Source organism: Miniopterus schreibersii, assembly GCF_964146895.1.
Source record: "Miniopterus schreibersii genome assembly, chromosome: X".
Taxonomy (NCBI): domain Eukaryota; kingdom Metazoa; phylum Chordata; class Mammalia; order Chiroptera; family Miniopteridae; genus Miniopterus; species Miniopterus schreibersii.
In genome coordinates, this window is record NC_138104.1 from 87819760 (window position 1) to 87845408 (window position 25649).

Genomic DNA, 25649 nt, shown 5'->3' on the forward strand with positions numbered 1-25649 from the left:
AAAAAGAAAAAAATACTCATGGAGATCATTTAGTATTATGCTGTCAAAATTTTATTCTTGAAAGCTGCAAAGGCCTCTTTTTTAAAATCCTTATTGTTGAAAGTTTTACAGATGTCCCATCCCCCCCATTAACCCCCACCACCCTCCTTTAGCCCCCTCCCCAGGCTCAAAGGCCTCTTGAGACATTTTTTTTTGATTTAAGATCATGGGATCACTACTCCCCCCCCCTTCTGAATGTAATAAACATACCACTCCCCACATACACACACTTCCCTGAAAGACAGGCATCACTTGTCTTATAGATTGTTCAAATTGTTCACCATATATGTGGATAAAAGGGCAAATACTATAATATCCCTGATGGCTTACTAAGTCTGTCCCCATATAACCTGATTAGTCCTCTGAACCCTTTTAAGTTCTGTCTGCAGGTGACCAAGGTTTGGCAATCAGTCTCTGTTAGTTCCTGTCTTGCATAAGAAACATCTAAATGTACTACGTGAAGTGGGAGAGAAAGAATTTACATTTGTGGGATCTCTTCATTGTTGAAACAGTGAAGGTAGCGTTTAAGCGAGGAGAGAGAAGAGTACTTGAAAGTGATATTGTTCATATTTCTTAATAGAAGTAAAATTTATAAGATGAAACATTTATTTGAGAGGGGAGGAAGTTTATTCTTGAATTAAATTTAACAGGTTCAAATTTTATCTTTGCAATCTAGCAAGATACTGTGTGTAATGTTCAGGTTCTGCCATGTAATTTATTTTTCATGCTTTCTTGCCATGACTAGCAAGTATAAAAGGAAGTATAGAAGGGAAAGACATATATATATTGTGTTCAGATTAAGTTTGTCAAGTGTTTCCACCCATTAAACCAACACCACAATAAAAAGAGCATTCCCGTCAACTCACACCACCTTCCAGTCAACTCCTGTTCCCTATAGGCACTCATTCCTGTTTCTGAAACCATAGATGAGTTTTGTCTGTTCTTGAATTCATATGATTGGAATTTTGCAATATGCACTATTTTGGTCAACATACCATTTTTGATATTATTCATCCATATTGTGAGTTTACCAATAGTTCGTTCATTTTTTAAATTTATCTTTGTTGTTGAAAGTATTAAGATGTCTCCCCTTTTTATTGCTGGTTAATGTTCTGTTGTATAAGTATTCCATGATTTGTTTGTCTCTTCTCCTATTGATGGACTTTCAGGCTGCTTGCAGTTTGGGGACATCATGAATAAAGGTGCTATGGATGTCTGTGTACAAGTCTTTTTGTAAGCATATGTCTTCATTTATTTGGGGTAGAGACCTAGGAGTAGAATGGCTGAATCAAATGTTTCTAAGATGCTGCAGAACAGGTTTCTAAAGTAGTTGTGCCATTTTACTCTCCCACCAGTGATGGTGAAAAGCTCTATTTGCTCCATGTTCTCACCAATACTTGATCTTAGCAGTCCTTTATCACTCTGATGACTAACAATACTGACCATCTTTTCATGTAACTGTTGGCCATTCGTGAACAAAGATTAAGACGGTGCCCTTCTTATTGAGTGAAACTAGTATTTTGAGGTCACTGCTATAATGTGGAAATTGGGAATGGCAGACATTTTTCTACTTGGCTTCTTTTCTTATTTTCTCTGAAGACTCTACTGTAAAGCAAGATTGCTGTTGGGCATAAGTGCGTTGACTTTGTAAAAGCCCTGCTCCATGGCCAGGCCTGTCACCGATACGAAGTACTTACCATTGTAAATTTTTGACCAGCTGCTGAAGATGGTCTCTTCAGAGCCATCAGCACTAATTGGTTGATTTGAAGTTTACTTCGTATTTTAAGATACAGAAATATAATTTAATCATGACTTTTACCACATATGCTATGCTCATTCATTTAGTCATATTTAGTCAACAGAGTGTTACTGATTAACATTCTTGTGCCTGATCTGTCTGATTTCCAGAGTATATGCCTAGTCAACAAGAGATACAAGATTTTTTAAACCATCTTTCCTTCTCATATAATTCTTTGAAGGAGGAGAGTATTACCATACAACATACTGAGTTGGAAAGTAAGAAAGCTAACCTCAGAAATTAAAGCTTAGAAAAGGAGCAGCTTGTGTTTAATGCCCCTGTAACTTGGCAAGAGAGACATAGAAGGCTTAGTGAGACCCAACATGCACTTAAAGGTGGATTTTTAGTTGATGTCTTTGGGGGGTTCTGTAATCTAAGCTAAATGCTTAAAATCAATTAGTTTATGTTAGACACAGAAATCTGTTTTTATCCCTCCTTAACTTGTTTCTGGGCCTTTCCATTCTCCAGAGCCGGAGAAACTAAACCTTACCTTGATAACTTATTCGTGGTAAGAGATGAGACTTTTGTAAAACACAATTTTTTAACGTCTCTTTTCCATACTAGGCTGTTGTATATATTTCAGATTTTTACTTTCAAACCTTTCTCAAATGGGAAACTATTTAAGAGTACTGTAATATCTTGACTAGTTTTTTTTAATTCTCACTCAAAGATATGTTTAGAGAGAGGAAGAGAGAGGGGAGGGGAGAGAGAGAGAGAGAAAGAAAGAGAGAGAAAACATTGATGTGAGAGAGAAACATCAATCAGTTGCCTCCCATACACTCCACAATCGGGGATCGAACCCACAACCTAGATATGTGCCCTGATCAGGAATCGAACCTACAACCTTTTGGTGTGGGAGATGATACTCCAACCAACTACCTGGCCAGGGCTATCTTGCCTAGTTTTATGCTCAATTTGTCAACAAATATTTGTTGAGCAATTATTGAGGCAAGGAGTTTCCAGCAGTACCTGGTAATATAAAGAGTGGGAAAAGACTGCCCTCAGGCATTTATAATCTTAATTACCACAACCTCTGTCTGTCTGTTTCTGACCATCTCCCCAACCTCAGGTACATGTACATATACACCCACAATTATACACAACATTATGCAATTAATTGATTTACCTTGTTTGCGCAGCATTTCCATAGCTGCGTTATGATACAGAGTCCTTCGTAGTTAGTTGCTTGCTATGCTCTCCTCTGTTAAATTGAGCATTGATGGGAAAATACAAGTTTATTTATTATTATAAAGATATCATGTAGAGTAGCTACCTAAATATTTGCTGGCGCGAATCACATTGAAGAAAATACTTACCTGCACTGCAGATTTTACCTAAAGTCATTTAGAGATTATGCCATAGCTAAAGCACAGAACAGAAGGACTTTAAGGGACAAGCTTAATTCCTGATCCATTAAAGAGCAACATGAATATATTTTCCAATCATCTTTATCCATTGATTTTTTAGAGTGTTCTGTTTGTTTTAATGTCCATTTTGAAGTACACACAATGTGTTGTTCCATAGTTGCAGAGATAGGAAAGATGTGGAGAATGGGTTGAAAGAAGTCTTGGTGGGTACATGAAGGTGGATGCCAATGGGCGGGGTGGGGGGATCCTGAGGGAAGCGGAGGGGCCATGAGCAGGCTTACAGGTAATAGAGGGCGGGCCAAAAGTAGGATTACACTTTGTATGGCAAATAATACCGTAATTAGTAAGTAGTAATACAAGAATAAACTGTTTCGTGTACTCACAACGCTAAGCCTACGTTTGCCCCACCCTGTATTGATGAAAGCAACCTGATTCTGAGCAACACATCTGGGGAAGGTTTTTGTGTAACCGATGAAATGTTTTAGAAAGGAATAAAATGGGTTTGTCATAAAACGGAATCATTCCAGGCCACCACCACGGTGTCACACTGCGTCTCCGTGTGTGTGCGAGCAGATCTCCAGGAACCGAGCCATGTGCCTCGCAGCCCAGGCCAGTCACGCCTGGGTGCTCTGAGTTCCCCTTTCTCCTAACCGGTCCCGGGCTTCCCAAAACCAAAGCTGGCCGGCAGATCGCCTTGTAAGTGACTAATATGCGACACACTCATCCCATGGTTTCTTCTCACTGTGATCCGCAGGCAGGCCCTTCACTGTGAGGCGGGCTATGCCCCTCCACAACAGCCCACCCGCGCCCCAGGGCAAGGAGGCCTGCGACTTGGGGACCTACTGCACAAGTGAACAAATAAGCCACTAAGAAAGGAGGGAGGGGGGAGAGAGAAGGAGGGGAGAGCAGAAAAATAGAAAGCCAAAGCAGCAGCAGGCTTGGAGGGACCATGATGAGCTAGCAGAGCCAGCCACATCGCCCAGATTTATTATCCCCAAGAGCCATTCTGGCCGGCTGGAAAGATCACCAGAGCACGTCCATATCAACAAAATCGGTCAAGTCAGAGAGGACCACCTTTCTCTTTCCAGTGTTTTTATGTCCATTGATTTTTATTTTTTTTAGCAGTGGGTAGGTAGAAGTTAGGATAGATGGATACAAGCAGCTTCATGAGAACAGTATTTTTTTTTCTTCTTCAGATGTTGTGGGGAATCAAGCTGCCTCTCAACTTTCTATATTATGTGCATCGTGAGATTGATTGATCTCTTTGCCAGCAAATGAAAATAAAATGTAGAGTTGTAGACATATCGCAAGGGTCAATGACAATATTAATCCTCTCACTTTCTTATGCAGCTATTGTCATGCAAATATTCAGGAAGTCCCCAAATATGTTTAGATTATGAATTTGACCTTTGAAGTTATCCACAATGTTTTCAATGAAAATGGAAACTCCAGCCACATTCAGAGCCAAACCCACAGCACAAATCTTAGACTTAGCTCTGCTAAGGAGGATCTGTTATATTTCAATCATAATTTTCCCCTGAGCTTCAGTCCAGTATCTCCAACTGCCCAGTTGATAGCCTCCCCTTCACTCACACCTCCAGTGAATGGCTAAATCTTACCTATTTACCTGCCAAATATCACTTGGTTCCACCCACTTCCTTTTTCTATCACTGCCTCCCTAATCCACACTACCACCTCCCTCCCCTTACCTACATTCATCTTTCCTACCCGGTCTCCCCACTTCTATCCCAGAGCTTCTCCGGTGCATTTCTTCTGCATCCACCGATGACCAGCATCTAGCGCAGTGCCTGGCTGATAGAAGGCATTCAGTCAATGGTTGTCTAGTCACTGAGTGAAAATATTTGATAAGCATCTCGGGTCCAATGAGATTAAACCTTTTAATCAAACATTCCCAGTCCTTAATAAATTCCATGGACACATCATCTTGCTTTTTAAAAACAATATTGTTGCTTTTCCCATGCCCTCACCACATATTTTCTAGCCACCAAATGGCTTTTGAATAAATATGCATGTGGCTCCAAATTCTTCTAGAAAGAATAAAGAATTTAAAAATGATCTGTCTCCTTTCAGATGGTCTGTCTTAAGAGCCAGTGTTTTTTGTGTGCAGTATGTTCTGTGATGGAATATCTTACATGTTTTCAAAACCACTCTAGTAATTATGTAGAAAGAATTTTATGCCTAGTCATGTGTTCTGTTTCCAGGATCACTTTATAAGAAGGCAAGCAGGTCACAGACACGAGCCTCCTTTTGATCACAGAAAGGTCAATTTGTTTTCTTAACAAATCTAAGTAAATGGAGAGACAAACAGCTCTTAAATGTTCCCAGGTTGTCCTCCTGAAGTTCTAATGAATAATTTAGAAGCCAGAAAGTATTGAAGAAATCTGTGAACCTAGAGAGGCCTAGCATTGATTTTAACAAAGTAAAACCCATTAACTTGGCAAAGTTTTGTACTTTATAACAACAGTTTTCTTTAAAGCAGGGGCCACTGATTCAAATGCCTTTAGAGAACTGAAGACTATATACCTGCCCCTTCAAAAGGCATCCAGAGTATTAAAGTTCTAGTGCCAAAACATGTGTCGGGACAGATTTAACTTGCAGTCTTCAGTTTCAGATCCCCAAGGTCAGAGACTTAATATATATATGCACTCCCCCACACACACACCTTTGATAGCTCTGCTTGAAATTGAGGAATATATGTTTGGGGATTTTTAAAAATTTTTCCCCTCAGGGCATTATTTCTTGGGAAAGAAAGAAAAAAAGCCTGAGATAACCTTACAAAGCGTGTAGTACTTAAAGCACTTTATGATGAATTCATTTGGTATCCAGGTTAACAGCAGTGATAATAATGAATGTATGTATCACCTATGTGGATGAGATAAATCCGTCCAAAGGACATTTCATTGCAATTTGATATTGGGTAAATGTCTCATTTTAAAAAATCGCTACTGGACATAATTTTCCTTTAGTTCATTGGCAAGAAGTTTGCCTTAGAAGAGGAACTGTCTCATTCCAGTTTTCGGAGGAATTACCATTACTCTTTTATAGCCACCACTCTCAGGAGCAGATGGGAACTGTAGCCAGCAGCATCTCTCCTGTTATATGCCCGCAGGAAAGAGAGGGTAGTGGGTGACACCTAACAAGACCCCCTCCTCGTTCCAATTCCTGTAACACTAACGAAAACATGCTTTCAGCATTATTCCTGAAATGCAAATAAAATGAGACCAGCAGAAAGAATAGGCTAAAAAGTGCATTTTATTTTTGATGGGTCATTTACGGAAGCTGATCTTCTCTGATTTGATTTAGTTTACAAGTTATTAATGAATGATCTGTATGCCCTTAGAAAAGAGTTGAATCTGGGGTACTGTTCAAATTTGGAGACATATTATATGGCCAAAAGAAGAAAAAACTCCTTCTGTGTCATTTATTCCTCAGCTTTAAAGTCCGATGCAGACATGAATGCTACCAATGAATGACACTAGATAGAAATATTTAATAAATACCTATTCAGAGAAGGGATGCTCAGCTCTCCCTTCAGCTTTAAAGTGTCCAGGACAAGAGGACACATTTAAGCTGAGCATTACAGATGAGTAATGAGCTTGACCTGCAAAACAGCAAGACTGTCAAGCAAGTAGAAGGCCATTCGGTATAACTGGGAGTTGGAGTTACGTTTGAAAGTGGGTAGTAGCAGAAAAGCAGGCTGCAAAGCCCAGGGAAGGAGACTCTTCAGACCTTGCCTGGTAGACTAATGTTTGGATTTTATCTTGTAGTTTATAGGTAGGCATTATTCTTGATCTCATTCTGGGCTCTTGACCATGGACTTGATTCTTGCCGCCTCCAACTTTTATTCTTTACTCAAAAATTGTCATTTCTCTCAGTCATTTTTCACTTTTTTCAATCCATCCTGTTTTTAACACACTATTTTCCCACTCTTGCTTCTGTCTCTTGCTCTTTCTAACTGGATTTTCCCAGTTTCAGCCATCTGTCAACTCTTGTCACTATCCTCATGAGATGTTCTCCCCTGGTCATCAGGTCTTCCACCAGAAGAGAACCACTCAGTCCATGAATGGGGGAGGTTGAATGTGTCCTCTTGCTGAGTCTGCTGTAAGCCTTGGGCATCTGTCCATTTGTATTGCTTCTGTATGAAAATTCATCATCTCAAAGATTGAAAGCTACTCTCTGGAGCATATTAATACTCTGAAGATAGGGGTGACTGTATGCTCTAAAAATTAATATGAGAGGCAGACTTGTTTGATTGATCTTTGAGAAAATGACCAGCTATTACTTTTCAGACTCTTACTTGAATTCTAGGAACCGACAAAAATAAGCAATGGGGATGATCTTAAGCAGAACAGAAAGCGTAACTCACTATGTCATATTTTTATGAAATTGCACCATAAAATTCGGTCTTGCAGTTTCAAAAGTCTCTGTAGGGTTCATATTATTACATTATTACATATTTTATTTACTTGACCAATGAGTAAACTGAGTCAATGATTAACCTGTCTCAAAATAAATTAACAAAGTTTTAAGAAAATCACAGAACTGGATTCTTGACACATCCCTTTGTGCAGTGAAGGTTTGTTTTTTGCTCTTCTGTGTCCCTCAGTCTTGCTCTTTTCTCCCACTCACCTTCTATCTCTTCTCTTTTCCTGTTCTGCCTAGTTTGGAATATTTTGCCAAGTCTTTATCTCCTGCATAGTTTATCCAATTTGTCCTTGTGCAATGTCCCATAACGCCTTAGCTTATTCTTTTTGTTCATTTGTCACATTTTATTTTCCATTTAGTGTGTTTTCATACAGTTTTGAAACGTGTTGAAAAGAGACTTCTTAAATTTCTGCGATGTTTTCATATAAAGGGTTCTGTTTCTCATATTATTTCTCGTAAAAATGTTGCAGTTATTACATGCCTGTAATTTTTTCCTTCCCTCAATTTGACCAGACTTGAAGGACTTAGATATGTGTCATTTTCTATAATTTAGGAGCACTTCTCAATTTAAGAAGTTGAGGATAAATGCAGTAACTCTAAAACATGCCCCTCTTGTCCACTGGCCCCTCCATGTATCTCTTGGCTACCCTTTCTTTGACAGCATATCTATTTTGTACACCTTTGTCCCCTGACCCTAGAGATTCTGATTCAGGCTGCTTAGGGTGGGATTCTGAGCTTCATATTTTGAAAAAAGCTCTCTACGGGAGTCTGGAGTCTGATATGCAGTGCTTATTAAGAGTGATGTTTTATATTGGAATCAAAACACACTAAGCTTTCTAACTATGATGAGCAATCCAATAGATTTAATTATGATTTTCTTTCTGTCCAAAACTAAGACTAGATGTTAATTGCCAGAGCAATAGATAAGGATGCCTGTGACAACAGAACATTAATGTGATATCAGAGCTTGGAAATTTCACTGGTGGTGATTAATTTAGTACTTAAAATATTTAAAAGCTATAGAATTAAGATGAACTCATCTTTCACCAAGTGAATAGAGTTGATTGAGGTTTTACATTTAATTTCGTGAGTCAAACTTTATCTTCAGGCTCAGAGGCTAACTGGAAAACACCATGTACGAATTTTACCTCCTGTTTTGCCCCATTATTTGGCTGTCTTACGCTTTATTACTGAAAACGCTCCCCGAGTAGAGCACGTGCTGTAAATACTGCTCCTGATTACAAAGCCTTCCCACACAAATGCAATAGACTATTTAATGAGCTCTTCTTTCACAAAATGAAAAATCTGAAGACCCTGATTTGGGAGTCTATATAAATGAGATTTAGATCTAACAATTTTAAATTATTGCTTCTTTCTTAGCTCTTCAATTCTGTCTCTTATCTGGGAAAAAGAAATAACAAAACCTTTGTTGATTCTACAATTGGGTTAAAAAAGTCAATGTAACCATCAGCCCTGCAGTAGAAGGGCCAAAATAAAAAATAGAAAGGAAAGGGGCTTAGATAAAAATGCCGAAGCAGCTTTAGTTTATAGCCTTGTAAACCAGCAACAGGAATTCTTCGATTGCCTAACAAAGATTCGCAAGGCGTGTACTCCATCATCTTACTCAATGTGTTGTTCCCAGAGCTGCAGTACAGGCATCCCCCGAAGCTCGTTAGAAGCAGAGAATTTGGGGCCCTCCGCAGACCTACTGAATCAGAATTGGCACTTTAACAAGATCTCTAGATTCTTGTACATGATCAAGTTTGAGTTTCATCTCTATAGCACACATCTAATAAGAGCTCCATTCATTTTTAATAAGTATTACTAATAGTTGTGGGTGATGGACACCATTGGGGGTACAAATTAGAGTCATGATCTTTTTCCTGTATGTTTTAGGCAAAGATTTTTTCTGACTTGTACCTTTTAGGCAAAGATTTCCCCATTTCAGTAGTCATTCATGATTGCATGATTCGGCTAGTTTCCAAACCCTGGTGATTCTGCCTTTTTATGCCATCTCTAGCCTTCCCTTCCTGGTGCACTGTCAAAACTATCTCCTGTCCTTGCTGTTTTGCCTGTGTCCCTGCCTTAACAATAGCCTAAATTCTGCCTCAGAATTATCCGGAAACACAGATCCAGCTCTCCTACTCCTGTACTTAAAACATAAGTCATTTTCCATTGCCTTCCTTTGAATTACAAACTCTTTAATCAAAAGCAAAGTCCTCTCTGGCCAGGCCCAGTATACACCCAGAGCCACATCTTTCTCTAAACCGCCCCCCTCATACAGTGACACAGAGCCCAGATGCATATTCCTGGTCAGATCATGGAAACTGCACACCAGAGGCCTTGCCTTCTGCCAGCCCCTTGCCCCACTGACCTTCCTGGTGCCTAAATCCTACCTATTCTTTAAATTACAAATTTCCTCCAGAGGTCTCCCCTGCTCCTCCTTCTCCTAAGATCCTCCCTCTTCTGATCTGTCCAACATTGGACACCTTGCTTTCTCTAGCCTTCTCTAGGTAGCTAGTGTAACACATTAACCTCTGCATCTGTGTCTGATCTCGACCAGCTTATACTCTGCCTAAACCCTAGAAAATTGTTCTTATTTCTCCAGATAGTGTCCTAAGCATTAGGGAGACAGTCATGAATGGGACACAGTCTCTGACATCAAGGAATTTATGGTGTAATAGGCATACAGACACAGTCTGTTATGAAGGGATACCTATTACTAAAAACGAAGTCATGTGCATCAGTGATCTGAACAGGTGGTAAAGAGTGAGATGTAAGTAATGGAGCAAAGTCTACTAGTTGCAAGGAAATATCACATGGTGACCACAGCATATGTCATGCACATTTAAGAGAGTCTGATCAGGAGAGCTTATGATAGTTTAACGACTGTATAGTTTTTTATTCATTGTGAGCTATTGTGTTCCTGGGATAATGGCCTTGTTATAATTTGTTGCTGATTTATTGAGTCTTTTAACTGCTCAAGTTTTACTACCAAAACTTCTAGTATTCAAAATACTACACAATCACGAGTCTAAGGGGAGATCTGGCCCAGTCTCAGAAGACAGGCATTCATTCATCTGTTTGGCAAGCATGTTCTGAGGTTTACTGTGTGCTTGGTATTGGCTCAAGGGACAGGGGAATGAGTGTAAGAGTATTAGATGATTAGAAACACATCTATCAGAAAAGTGCTCTGCATACTGACTTTATCCCATTAGTACACAAGGATTTGCGAGTCCTTTGGATATAAATATGGTAGGATCTCAAGTTCTCATATTATTTCATTTTCTAATCTTCACATTGATTAATGGGTTATTTTAATTGCCTTACCAATTCTAGATTAACTTTTAAAAAAGGTAGAGTACCATTTTTATTTAATAATAAAAAGTATTTTTGATTTTACACATATTTGGTTAGAATATTCTCCCTGTTTTGGTAATAGTCTCTTTTTAATGGAACTATTTTTTTGTGACATTCTACTTTTAAAATTTCATTGAAGATAAAGAGTAGAGGATATTTAAGTTCGACACCATCAATGACTCATAAAAACATTCTGGTGGCTATAGATTATTTTTAAATTTATTGCTGTACCTTAGGGATTTCTTGATAGGCTGCCCCCGAAAGCAATTATTTCTCGGTTTTATAATACAGACTACATTGATGGAAACAGAATTTGAAATAAATTTTCTCCTAATACAGTAATGAATTTTTGTTTATCTCTAGAGGTTGTTTTGTGTGTGTGTTTTTCATTTTTAATACTCTGGCTAAACTATGTATGTTCTTTTTTCCTCTTAAATTGACTGTCACTAAGAAATCCAAATACTTTTTTCACGTTAAATTTTACAACACTTCATAGACTATTAAACACGGAACATCCTTGTGGGGACAAGAAATCGAATTTGCTCTTGAGAAGGTTTTCAACTAATTGATTTGTAGGACATTATAACATCCTCTAGCTGACAAGCTTTACAAATATAAAAACTGGAGCTGAACGGAGAGAGCGCTGTTTTTACCAACACATAAAAGGTGGCTTTCTGCCTGGTGTCCTTTGGATATAGACATGTCAGTTTCATAGGGAAACTTTCACATGGAGCTTTTTTATTTCTTCCTCTCCCAGCAGAACCCCATGTGGTAGCACATTGTTTAATCTTTTCTCAAATAAAAGGACCCGGGCTTCATTTTGTTTTGCCTTTTTGGTATCTTGCAGGAACTCCAGGATGGCATTGGGCAGCGGCAAATTGCTGTCAGGGTACTGAATGCTACTGGGGAAGAGATAATTCAACAGTCCTCAAAAACAGATGCCAGTATCCTACAAGAGAAATTGGGAAGCCTGAATCTGCGGTGGCAGGAGGTCTGCAGGCAGCTGGCAGAAAGAAAAAAGAGGTAAGGTGGCAGATAAAATAGGAATTTTAAAACTTTGCAGGGCTATCTAAGCTGTCCTTAAAGAAAAGATTGTGTGAAAGATAACCAGGGTGAAAGGCTGTAACATTAGGGAGCCCATCAACAGATAATCAATAGCAGTAATGCATTTTTTCTTTCTTTTTCTCATATACTGAAATGTTTAGTTGTTGCTAGCTAAGGAGGAAGTGCTTTTCTGCTACTTTAAAGTTTCAAGTCTGGTTTAAAAATCACATGATCATATAAATGTGAATGTCTTCAGCATATTCCAGCCTTAACAAGCCAAGGCCCAATGATCTTTTAAAGAAGATGAGAAAAGGAAATTATAAAGGACTATTTTGTAGGAAAGACTGCTCTTTGGCTAGGTTTTTTTAACAGCTACTAATGTGACTATGATGCTGAAAAACATGATAGTAATATTTACCTTTCAGTTCTGCTGCATTTGTTAGTACATTCTTGAAGAGGAACTTGGGCCAAAAATGTTCAAATCTAAAGGGGAAAACAAAATCTCAAAAAGGTTACTGTTGAATTCATTCATCATTTAACTTTCCCTCGGAATGCATTGAAAGCACAGAAAGCCAGACGCGTGCTGCTGCAGTTGGAAGGCAGAGATATTTTTATAAGTGGGGTTTTGTGTTGTGCTTCCAGTTGGTGCTCAGGTTTCCTGTTCCATAAGGGAGGACTTGGCCTTTATTTACCAAGTGAGACTATTGTTGTCAACAATGAAAACTCAGCTCTATTGCCAAGTTCTTGCTTCCTTCCAATCATCTACATAATAGGTGAATTTCTGATATTCAGAAAGCTAAAACAACTCATCGATAAACGTCTTTGGTGAGGATGTATTAGAAAGGTTTGGGAATTGTGCCCATTGTCTTTGCTCGCCTCCTCTTGCTACCTTTGCTCACGTTGCATTATTCAGAAAGTAGATAGAATTCATATTCCTATACAAAATGGATGGATTAGTTCACACACACACACACACACACACACACACACACACACACACACACACACACACAAATCTTGCTAAAGTTAAAAAGTAATAGCATCTTCTAAAAACATTTTTATTTTAAATCTTGGTTTAGAAAATACTGTAATTTATATATTGACGACATAAAGACCCAAACTTCGTAGTTACGCGGCTTCCTTGAGAAAGTTATATAGTTTTTCCCTTAAGTTGAAATCCTTCTATTAAACACACAACTATCCTATTATTTAAATAACTGACATGTTTACACTATGAACAAGTTTAAACCTGTATAATGTCATTTCGGAACTAGACTCAATCTAGTCTAAAATAAGATGTTAAGAAATGAAAAGATTAGGAAAAATTGAACATGCTATAAAAAATAAAGATCTTGAATTCATAAAGCGGGTTCAGTTGATTGGGAGGGTTATTTCTTCTTTATTGTATATAAAGTATTGTTCTTCTTTTCTCTTTTTTTACTTTTTATTGGATTTGTTGGAGTGACACGGGTTAACAAAACTACTGTACAGGTTTCAGGTGCACAGTTCTGCACCTCGTCATCTGTACACTGCAATGTGTGTTCACCACCCCAAGTCAGGCCTCCTTCCATCACCATGGCTCCCCCTTTCCCTTCCAACACCTCTCTCCACCCCACCACCCCTGGCAATCACCACTCTGTTGTCTGTTTCCATGAGGGTTTTCTCTTTTTTTCTTTTTTGCTCAACCCCTCCCCCCTCACCCAGCCCACCCCACAGCTGTCAGTGAGCCTTCTCTCTATGAGACAGTTTCTCAGTTTTAAATATCTTACCCACAGGATTTGAATAGAGTGTATTAAATTTTTTTGTGATAACGCTTTCACCTGAACTTTAAAAATCTTGTTATTTGTTATTGATTTCTAAATGCAAATTAGAACTTACACATGGAGAAAGAGCAATATGCCTGTTTTACCAAATAAGCTCTAAAATTTTAGATCCTCCTAAGTTTACAAGAAAGTGGTATTTGCTGACTCTGTTGTGAAATATTACACAAATTGTAGGTTAATTACAGCTAGGGATTTGGCTGTAATTGGTTAGAAAAATGTCTCCCATTTAAACACTTGACCTACATTAAATATTGCATTTTTGTGCTTTAAAAAGTCAAGATCAGATTCCTTGAGGTTTAATTTTTAACTCAGCTTTTAAAGTTGTCAACTTCACGCTACATTTAAAAAATAAATGTTAGCATATTTAAATTTCCACTGAGATCAGTTTTGTGGCACACTTCCTCGGGACTTTTGTATCATTTGAATTTTATGAAATGTAAAAAAGGAGTAAAGTATAAGTGCCATTTCTACCAATACACTCAAAGCTACTTCCAAGCATCCAGTAGAAAATAAAGTAAAATAGAATAATATTTTATAAAGAAGATGTTAACCTAACAAGTGTGGGAGGGCAGTAATCATGAAACTATTATTAATCAATGGCATGCTTTCAGTGCAACCCAAGCAGAAGTTTGAAGGAAATAGAAATTATTTGTTGCACAGGTGAAAAATAAGATGGTTATGCAATTTGACAAGGGTATTCTTAATTTGCAGTGGGCTTTAAATAGAGCTATTGGAAATATTTAATGTTTCTTAGTTCACAGAGGCAAAGGAAAGAACTTGTATAACTTAAGCAAAAAAGTCTACGCAAACTATTTGTAGCATTATAGCTACACAATTTTAGACCTTTCTCTTTGAAAATGCCAGATTCCAGAAATATGAGAAGGAAATGTCCAGAAAAATTCAAATAGCAACGCACATCCAGTAGGGTTAGTCTATGTTGGAAGTAAATGAAGTATAAACTAGAGTCAATTAGCTGTGCAATTTAAGATAGGAAATTCACCGTTGCCTCAATTATGTAGCAGAGCAACTGAATAACATCTATAGGTTTAAGCGTGATAGTAATAAGTTTAATGATGGCTTAGCCCCCAAAATGGTCTTTGTAAATTGAAAAGATGCAAATGAAAACCTATCGGCCATAAAGGGAAGTCGTAGGTTACAACAAAGCAAGGCTGTGTCTGAAGATTTTTAAGCCCGGTTCCCTTGATAGGATTCAGGGGGGTGCTGTGAGCTTTAATGGGGAGAAAAACTGCCTCTTTGTTTTCACTCACCTCTAACTGAAACTGGGCACCCCTTCCATTTGGAATATGGGCAACATCCAAAGTAATACTAGCGGTACCTGTGAAACATGTTTTCACATGTCGTAAAGTTGGTACAGACATTTCAAAATATTGTCCGTGCTTATCAGTACCTCAAAACTGCAGGGGTTATTAGATCCGCCACGAGATCTTATTAATGTGTTAATAATAAATCATGGCTTGCATTACTATGGCACACATTTGTTTTTCTAATGATTTTTTAACTGTCTTTCACTACAACTGGCTTCCTTTGGAGTCCTGTGTATTTTATTAGTATGGACTTACTATAAGATATGAGGCGTCTCAGGCTTCACCAAACTGCGAGTGGGCCCATAACATAAAAACGGTCTTAACTATTTCTAGCCGGCTGTTTGCGCAGACCCCGTTCTCATGTGCTCTGGTTTCAGTCCTTTAGAAAGTGAGGTCCTCAGACTCTCCTTTCCTCTGGAGTGTTCCAGCAGATGTACCAGCCAGGAGAATGTGGGTAGGCGGACCTTGGAGCCATGGATTGCTGACAACCTAAGGAAGGGGTATTTTACTTAAAATAATGTCAGCTGATAAAAGGTTGAATGGAACTGGAAAGCAAGGTGATGGGCACTGGAATCCCTATTTTGAGTAATCTCTGAATCAGAACCTGTTAGTAATAAAAATGATCTCAAGACACTGTGTCACCTCTTTAGACAAATGCGATGCCGCTTTCCCCATTTCACAGATAAGGCAATTATTGTACTAACATAGATTGTGGGATAACAGTTTTAATTTTAAATGTTTCCCAATCAAAAATACTGCTTGACATTTTTCTCAACTTTTTTAGTGAAAATTTTCAAGCATATAAAAGGGGAGGGGGTAGCACAGGGAATACTGTGTATCCTCTTGTTCTTCTCCTGATTTCCTAGATTCCACAATTGAGATTTAACACTTAACCGTATATGCTTTTCCTTTCTCCCTCTTTTCTCCCTCACTAGTGTCTGCCTTTCTCTAATCTAGGAAGTAATACTCACACAAATTTTTCATTGTCTTAACATTTGCAAGTAAGTTATAAACATTCTTATGTTTCACCCTTAAGCATGCGTCATCTGAGAGTCGCGACATGCTGTGTATAAGCACACTTGTTGCTCATGCTCCAGAAAATTAAAAATAATGCCATATTATTGTTTCATGTCCTGCTCATATCCAAATTTCCTGATTGGTTCAAAAATGTCTTCTGGTTGTTTTTGTTTTGTTTTGTTTTTGAGCTTTTTTTTGTACCAATATCCCATCGTGTTTCGTGCATTTCATTTGGTTTTGTGAGGGAGGGAAAAAAAACCTTTTTCCTCTACCCTCTAAGGTTTAGTTTCAGAGCCTGCAAGTTAAACTGACAAAAAACACCTTAATAGGAGAACTGGCCTACAGATTTTATTTGATGTTAATGTGTTTGTGTGGCATGAGCGGCTTCAAGGAATAGAAGTAAAAACCCCAAATAAGTGGTAGGCCTAAGAGCTTATATACCATTTTAACAAAGAGCGATAAATTATAGCGACAAGACAAAGGAAAATAGGTTTGGGCTTCTAAGGGTGATATATTGTGGGAAGGTAAATGCAGTATATGGGGGACACTAATGAAAGATAAGAGATATTTCAGGAAGGTTGTTTTTTTGGTTTGTTCTTGTTTTTTAGTAAGGTTTCTTTATGCAGATTCAAGGCGATGCTGTCTTCAATGATAAAAGTCATCTCCTATTCCTAGTACTGGAAAGGGGAGAGAGGATTACCTTCACAAAGGGAAATTTATACCCTGCCTATAGGCAGAAACAGAGTAGTAGAGAGCTTTTCCTTTGTCTGCTCTTTCTCAATTGCCTTCAGCTCAAAATAATCCTATGCCAAAGTGGCACATTTTGAGGTGACATTTTCTGACCCGCTTCAGTCTCTTTTATTCTAAAACAGCTCTCTCACCTTCTTTTTTTCTTACTGATGCTGACATTTGAAAGAGTCCAGTACAATATCCTCAAAAAAAATCTTGCCTTTCTGGATTTGTCTTATTTTTTTCCTCCGTGATATAATTTAACCTGTTCTCTATACTCTGCATTTCTTTGAAACTGAAAGTTGGGCCCAGATGAGACTGGAAAAATGCAAGTCAAATGTTTTTGGCAAGAATACTTCATATATGATGTTGTGTACTTCATATCACATCCAGAGATACATAATATGTAGTTTCACTCTAAATGCTTCCAAGTTTGATCACTTAGTTTAAGTGGTGACTATGAGATCTTGAATTGTAAAATAACATTTTTGTCTTTGAAATAAGTAAGTCATCTTATGGCTTTAATATCCATTGATGATCCTCATCTATCTTAATTAGGGATTTGCAAAATGATGGTTTTCCTTATTCTGACATGATCCTGCAAACGGAATTCTTAAAAAAAACATACAAAGGAAAATATTTTTTTCTCTTTGATGTCAATATGGACTTATGTATTCTTATTTATTCAGTATGTTTTAATGAATTACAGTTATTAGTCTTGTTTGATGCTCATCTTTACCGAATTTGACCAGTGGGAGCACTTCAAGCTTCCTGCTTTAATGTCCCAGGCTCACCTTATACTTTTCCCACCCCACGTTTGGAATGAACCATTTCTCCAAGGGCCTTTGATTTCTTGTAGTGGGGAATGGTATATAGAAACCAAGATCTTGGCAGTAACCCCTTCTCAAAGGAATACTGCCACCTTTCTTGGCTAGCAGTCCTGGGGGAAAACATTTTCACATTACTTTTATAAGAAAGGAAAAAATCTCTTTCAGAATACATCCAAGTTCACAGTAAGGCTAGGCACATATGTAAGACTTCATGCACAGTCAATAACTTCTTACTCGTCTCAATGCCTCTACTTCTGAATTTTTGAACCAAAGTTTACCTGTATATAATCTATGCTAGTTTGCCAAGCAAATTAATGGTGTAAATAAGCTAATGGGATGCATTCCTAAATGTACTTAAGGGAAGAAATTGTTTTTTAAAGACCTTAGCTCATTGTTTGCATGCAAATGGATGCTGTTAATTAGAAATGAGCCTTATCTAATTCATTAAAGTAGGCCTAGTAGGACCTCTTCTTGAAAATCTCCATTAGCAATTCATATTACTCTATATACTCTTTGTAAGACAATTGTTTTCTCTTAAGTCATCTTTAATTTTGGCTTCTCACTAATTCAGGTTCCCCTACCAAAATCGCCTTCGGTGTAGCACTTTTATTTTCTACAAAATGAAAACCAAAAATTTTCATATAATTCAAAAGTGTCTTCACAGTGCGTGCCATCTTTTAAAATGTACCCAGCATGTCCAAGTAAACCAGTGCTAAAGCCTTCTCGCACATTCACACTCTGCCCCCAGGATCTCTCAAGCCCAAACTCCAGTCTCCTCGCTCTGTACTTGAACTTCCCTGGTTTCTCCTCTCAGGTTTTGTTTGACCCCAACTCTCTCTTCACTCAGCCCAGAGTTTGCAGACTGAGGGCCCACAGGCTAAATCCATCTTGGAAAGCCTGCAATGTTTTTACTTAGGTACTGTTTTAAAATAATTGGCAGCATTTAAAAATTGAGAGGCTTCGTATTCTCTCAAGGCACCATCAGCTACAACTGAGTAACAGATGTTTCAGACTCTTGCTACTCAAACTGTGGTCTCTGGACCAGCGCGCAGACATCGCCTGGGAGTTACTAAGAAATGCAGATCTAATAAATCATAGTCAGTATTCTAACAAGATTCCCAGGTGATTCATGTGCACATTCAAGTTGGAGAAGCACAGGTTTGGGCAAGCAAGCTTTCTTTTCAGTTTGCCACACCTGTTCCACCGCAGTCATTTATATTGATTTCTTCCCCACAGACATTTGACTTTATAATACTTCATATAGACCCTTGTATAAGATGGTGGTGGTGGTGGTGGTGGTGGTGGCAGCACTTAATATTACCAGGCGCGATTCCAAGTACTTCTCATCGTTCATATAATCTTCATAACAGCTCTATGCTTATTTTAATGTTTACAGAAGGGCAGTTGGGGCACAGACTGCTTAAGTTCTTTGCCCAAGATCAAATGACTAGCAAGTGTTTGAACCAGGATGTGAACCCAAATAGCCTGATTCCAGTGTCCTTACTCTAGATACAATTTTGCATTATGCATCTTACCTTTGACCTTTAGTATTCTCTAGGACACACTTCTAGTTTCTGCGCAGCAACCCCTCACTTGCAAGCCCATCCCCTTAGCTGGCCATGCTTGGTAGCAAGGGAATAGGACATCGCATACATTCTGACCTATCTTTCCAATCACATTATCTATCATTTGCACTATTTCAGCTTGTGTCTCAAGCAGAAAGTGACTTGAAGTATTTGATCCTTCAGCTTTTACAAAAACTCTTTAATTTTGAGGTTGAATTGCCTTTCCCCTGATTTTTTTCCCCCCCTCAAAATCCTACCCATCCTCCAAAACCCGACTTAAGTGCTATTTTCTTAATGAATGGGTCTCTTGATGCAGAGGAAGTTTGTCTCTTAAGTTCTTCCTGCTTGTTTTTAGGCCACTCACATAACATTTTACACGTCTGTCGTGTATCATACCTACATATGTTTTATCTTCTCCAGCGAGAGTGAAAGCTTTATGAGGGCAAGGCAGTATCTTACTCTCACCTCTATAAACCCACAGTACTTAGGAGAAAATCTAATACATTGTAGATTGTCAATATTTTCTTAATTTGAGTAGTAAGAATTTTTATCCACATTAAATTAAACATTTAAATCTTTATCCTTCACATTGTTACATAGATTAAAAAGCGATCTACAGAGCCAGAACCATTTTTAAAATGTTTGTATAATATCACATTTCCATCGATACGTTTTTAGTTCTGGAAATTGGACTTGATCAATTCTAATCTTAAAAAATAAAGTTGGGTTAATAATTCATATTTTAGATGTTCTCCATAATTTAATACTCTTAAAAGACAAATGGCTTCCATTTCCATAACTATTCACACCAAAAAGAAGCTCTTGGAATTAAACATTTCATGTATTTCTTTACCTCAGTTTTACTGTATCACAACTAATAAATTCTAAGGGAATGAAGTAGGAATTAATCTTGAAACTGGGCATTTTATGCTCATCCAACTTATAACCACAAGAATGCTTTAGGCGTTATCTATGTCACCAAAGAGCTATTTTTGAGATTGATCAGAGAGGATCATACAGATAGTATTTTCCACAGGTGTCTGTGGAAAAGCCGGTCTCTTCCCATCTGTTCTCTGATGACTCTTGAAAAGCTTTCAAGGACATTCATAATTCTTCATCAAGACACTATGAAAAATTAGCTTCATAGTTAATCTTTTTATGTCATATTTTATTCTTTGAAACTTGGCAAGTTTTAGTGAATTTGACTAGCTGGAGCCAAGCACGCTGTCACATTCACTGGTATTGACAATATCACTGTCTACAGAGATACACCAGTGAATGCACTTCATTCACGGCCTTCCATTATCTTTTATGGGGCTGAGTAAGTAGGAGTTAGCGAGAGTGCCTTGGGGAGAATGGTCTCAGGGATCGGTGTTGAAGGGTGGCGTGAGTCAAATGAAAAAGCATGGACATGCCACAGAGGGAAAGTGACTTGAGCAAAATCAGTGGAACAGAGAGTTGGCTATATTGAAGGACAACATGTTGAAGTTCTCCTCAGTCTCCATTTACTTTTAATCATCTAATTATCCTGAGCTCTTCATTCTATATGTAAAACCAGCTGCCCAATTCTTGTTCCAGGCTGCATGCTGAATATTAGTTACCTATAGGTGTTTTTGAAAGTTTTTCAGGTAGCCTTTTGGGAACCACATGCTTTTGCTCCCACCATTTGAGAATATGGATTCCAAGAATCAACCATGCTTTTTTTCCCCCAGCCTGTTCATGCAAGTGATTCTTGTTTTACATAATTTTTTTATTTAATTAAATATCACATAAACTAATAAATAGGAATGCAAAGAGTTTTGGTTTCTGTGAAAACTAAGTTGAATGCTTTGGTAGACTTGATAAAGGTGATTAGCAAAAAAAAAAAAAAAAGCTATTCAATTAGGTACAGCATTTAGATTCTTTCTAATGTGTCTAAATCTTACTCTATTTTAAAGAAACCGAAATTAAAGTCATAGATGGTGAAATGTAGGAGTGTTTTGTGTAAGAAAGAACATGCTGAACTTCAGTCAGTGGACCCTTACACCAGGAAAAGTCTGTGCCCCATACCAAATGAGTGGTGAATTAATGGCCATTTATATGTTCTAAGAGAAAATAAATTATTTATGTATGTATAAATGACTTGATACAGTCCTTCCAATTTAACAATGGTTTTCTAAAAATGCCTATCTACTCATCCTAATCAAGCTGAATGTTAGAATTACAGAACATCATACTACTAAAAGGAACACAACAGCCACAGGTCAGTAGACCATCTTTGTGTACAAAGGAAAACACAGAGTTCTGAGATAAAAATGTGTTGATCAGTTTATTGATTCCTTCACTGGTTTTAGTATAACTAAAGCATACCTTAGATATGTGTGCTGGGCCTTTCTCATGTTCCCTTTAATAAATCTCTTGTTTTACTAAATCAGAATTGTCACAGTTTGACTATGAATATAAACACAAAGTTATAATAATGTGCTTTCCCCTGCATAAGTTAATTTGAATTAAAATATTTTATCTCTCTCTTTCTATACTATGATAAGCATGTTTTAAAAAATTATTTTCTAAAACGGAAAACACTACACATATGCGAGCTGCTAATCTAATGATTTCTCACTTATTATGATGGTGGATGTTTAACTACCTTTTTCAGCAAAAGGCCTCATGTCTTACTTCACAGGAACCTTACCCCAGTTAATTATTCTCTCCCCCCCCCCCAAATGCACACAATCAAGTATATCTACACCTTTTCTCTACTGGCTTCCTATCCTTGACCCAGTAAACGTTTTCAGCTCTCAGATTAAAAAATAAATTATAAATATGCCTTTTGTAATCTTTTCCACTGTGCTTGTTAGGGTTTTCAGTTGTGAATAAAAGAATCCAGCTCTGCTTAACATAAGCAGAAATCAACTTTATGGGAAGTGTAAAGACCCATTTTCATTCCCACAGAGAAGGCTAGAACAGCAACTCACAAGTGGACAGAAACCAAGGGAGAGGCTCAGACCCAGGCACTGTTGTCCTAATCCAGCCCTGGATCTGTATGTTGCCATCGACCACTCCACCACTGCAATAGAAAGAATTCTAAATGGTCCCTTGCATTTCTCTGCCACTCATTCCAGATTCAAAAACTGAACTTTTGCCATAAGATTCCACAGTGATCTTGGGGATCCCACCCCCAGTATAACTATGCAGAGTATTCAGATTCTGGGCAGCCAAATTTGAGAAAACTCTCTTACTTTCCCTTCCTAGTTATTGCCATTTAAATCTCTCTCTTCATAGTTACTCTACTTAAACTCACATGTTCTCTTTTATCTCATCTCTTTTTTTTTTCACTCTTGGTCCACACCACTGCTCTGATAGCATCTTTGCCAAGGCCATCAATGATCATCTGTAGTTAAAGCCACTGGACACACTTTGGTCCTACTGTAGGCCACTTGGCATTAACTGACCACTTTCCTTCTTAGCACTTTGTCTTACCTTGTGTTCCACGTCATTAATTTCACCTGATTTTATCCCAACCGTGCTGCATACTTCCTTAAACCCTGATGTTTCTGAGGGACCTTTCTTCAACCCTATCCTCTTGTCATTTTTTACACTCTCCCTGGTCGTTACCCATAGCCACAGATGTTAGCTCTCACTGTATCAATTAGAATCCAGTTCATAAAGGCAAACAAACAAACAGAAATACAGCAGTTGAAACAAGTGGAAATGTATCCATCTGCATCTGCCATGCAAAAGGAATCTGCAACTAGGTAGGCTAATATTATTGCTCTGTTAAGTTGGAGACCCAGGTTCTCAGAAATCTGCCCCCCCTTTAGTGTGGCCCTTACCCTCATGGTTCAAGAAGACTCAGCTCTCCAGCTCTCATACCTGCCTTTCAGGCTACAGGCTTGGGAAGGAGATCAATTGAGAATGCCTTTACTCTTTTAAGGGGACTGCATGAGAAGTCCACACAATACATTTGCTTAGATCTCATTGGCCAGAATTGATTCTCATGACCATGAAAATCTGTGATGGATGCCAGAGAATATAGTCTCTGAGCAAGGCATGTGAACATCCAGCTGCTGTTACAGAAAGGAAGAATGGAGCCTAGAGCATGCAGATAAGTAGTGTCTGTCACAATCACCTGTTTCAGTTTGTGCCCAATATCTGATATCCATTCCAATATAAAGCTCCAGATTAGACCTATATGTCTACCTTCCAATGGAACATTTACTCTTTCATGTCTGGAAGCCACCTCAAAATCAGCATATCCAACAGTGTATATGGTCTGTTCCTTCACAAAATCTGTGAGTAATATCATTACTCACTTGCTCAAGCTAGAAACTTAAAAGTTACAAGAAGTAATATTAATGACACCAAGTTTTGTGTGCTTAGTCTATGAAATAGCCTTTAAGAGTTTATAAATGTTTGGGGTTTTTTTTTTCTCCCTCAATCTTCACAACAACTCAGTTTTTAATGTCCATCCTGTCACCTGACTCCATGAGATGGTAACAAAGGATGGCAGTACCCTGGTGTCCATTTTACAAATTATCAAATTGCAGCTCGGAAGGATAAAGATATTTGACCAAGGCTAATAAAAGTGATAAAAGTAGCAAGAACTAAAAGTCAGTGATTCTGACCCCAGATGTGTGCCTTTTCTATTATCATATTTACCTATTTGAACAAAACAGCTAATAAGTATAAACAGGGACAAGAAAAATTAACGAGGGAGTGTTCCCCTCAGCCACTGAGAGACTCAAACCTGCATCTTCTCAGATTTGTGCTTCCTCCAATATCTAAAAATAGTAGAAGCTTCAATGTATTTATGTCTTAGATAATAAGTTAAGAAAGAAGGCTAGAGAGGACTGATTAAAGGGGGAGTAACTAGAGAGGCAAAGTTGATGTACAACATTAGAATGGGAATCCTTGAATGTGCGTATGGTTTGTGGAGAGTTTCAGAAGTTGAAAGATTCTGAAGCAGTTGATAGATGTAAAAGAAATGGAATTTCTATTAATTGGTGTCCTTTATTGATAAATAAATGTGAATTAGGATTAGAATTCCTTTTCGATGATCTTTTGTTCCTACACTGGGTTTCTGTGGATGTAACTGTGTGCAGAATATGGGTCATGAGGGGTCCTGAGTTTTATTAGGATTACATGTGAGAACCAAACTCTACCTTTATGAACCATGATAATGATGTTTTAATTGATCAGAATTTATCCATGACAAAAATAGCTTGTTTCTCCTTCTGGTTTATTTGGTACTTTCTTGCCAATTAACCTTTTCATTGGACAGTGGAAACTAAAAGTAATTGGATTTGAAGTTGGCCAGTTAAATAAACCTGATAACTAAGTGCATGCTGAGCAATAATCACCTATGTTCCCACTTGTGTTTATTACCTTTGAAAGGAAATAGCATGGTACTTTTGTGTTTATATTTTTTATTTGGTTCTTTTGTTTGGCAAGTGACTTAAATTATGTGAGCTTCATTTTACTCATTAAAAATAAGGATAATACATATCTTGTAGAGTTGTAAGGGTTAGAGATAATGTAACCAAATTGGCTAGTCCTGTGCCTTTCACATGAGTAGGAATTAGAAATTAGTCTCTGCGTGTCAATGTTTCTCTCTCTCACCCTCTCCCTTCCTCTGTCTCTAAAAGTCAATAAATATTTTTAAAAGAAGAAATTAGGCTCTGGTAATAGGACTTCTCAGAGTGATATGAGAAGCTCAACAAATCTACTCTCCCAAAAACAATAAAATTGGACAAAGTATTTTATGACTCTGGAAATCAACCAAAGGCATATACCTAATTGGAAAGTGAATATATAAGGAAAACTATTGAACATTCAATTGAACTTTCAATAAGAACTGTGGAAGGCTGTGGGGTTTTTTATCCTAGGAGCATTGCCACATCCTCAACTTAGTCAGCATAGTTGTAATATCAACATAGTATAAACATATGAAAACCAGTTTCACTGCCAGAGGGGCTGACTTAATTTGGAGCCAAAAATGTTAAACCCCACGAACAGAAATATCAGTAGTAGTAGAGATCAAGGTGGCAAATGAATGGCCGACTAGCAACTCAGCTGGCATAAAGTTGCTGTATTGATTGAGGCAAATACTTGATTAGAAGACTAGCCAGAAAATGGATTTACTAGGGATATAAAATAAATGAGAACTTCATGAAAGGATTGGACAAGTTCATACATCTGCTGTAGGATGATTTAAAAATGGTCTGAAATATGAATACATTCCCTAACACACGTACAAAGCCATTGACAAAAGTTGGAAATCTTACTGACTCCATGTGTGTGAACGCAACTGCTGACCAATCATTG

General features: G+C 37.9%; 1 protein-coding gene across 5 annotated transcripts in view; it reads left to right on the forward strand.

Annotated features, from left to right (window-relative positions):
* Positions 1 to 25649, forward strand: part of DMD (dystrophin) — a gene marked incomplete at its 3' end in the record, with an annotated part of 1946774 nt that overhangs the window by 1208143 nt on the left and 712982 nt on the right. For all 5 annotated transcript variants that reach the window (XM_081125527.1, XM_081125528.1, XM_081125524.1 and 2 more), the window contains one exon: positions 11858 to 12033. In XM_081125527.1, the coding sequence (XP_080981653.1) occupies positions 11858 to 12033 (176 nt within the window). The remainder of the gene's footprint in view (positions 1 to 11857; positions 12034 to 25649) is intronic.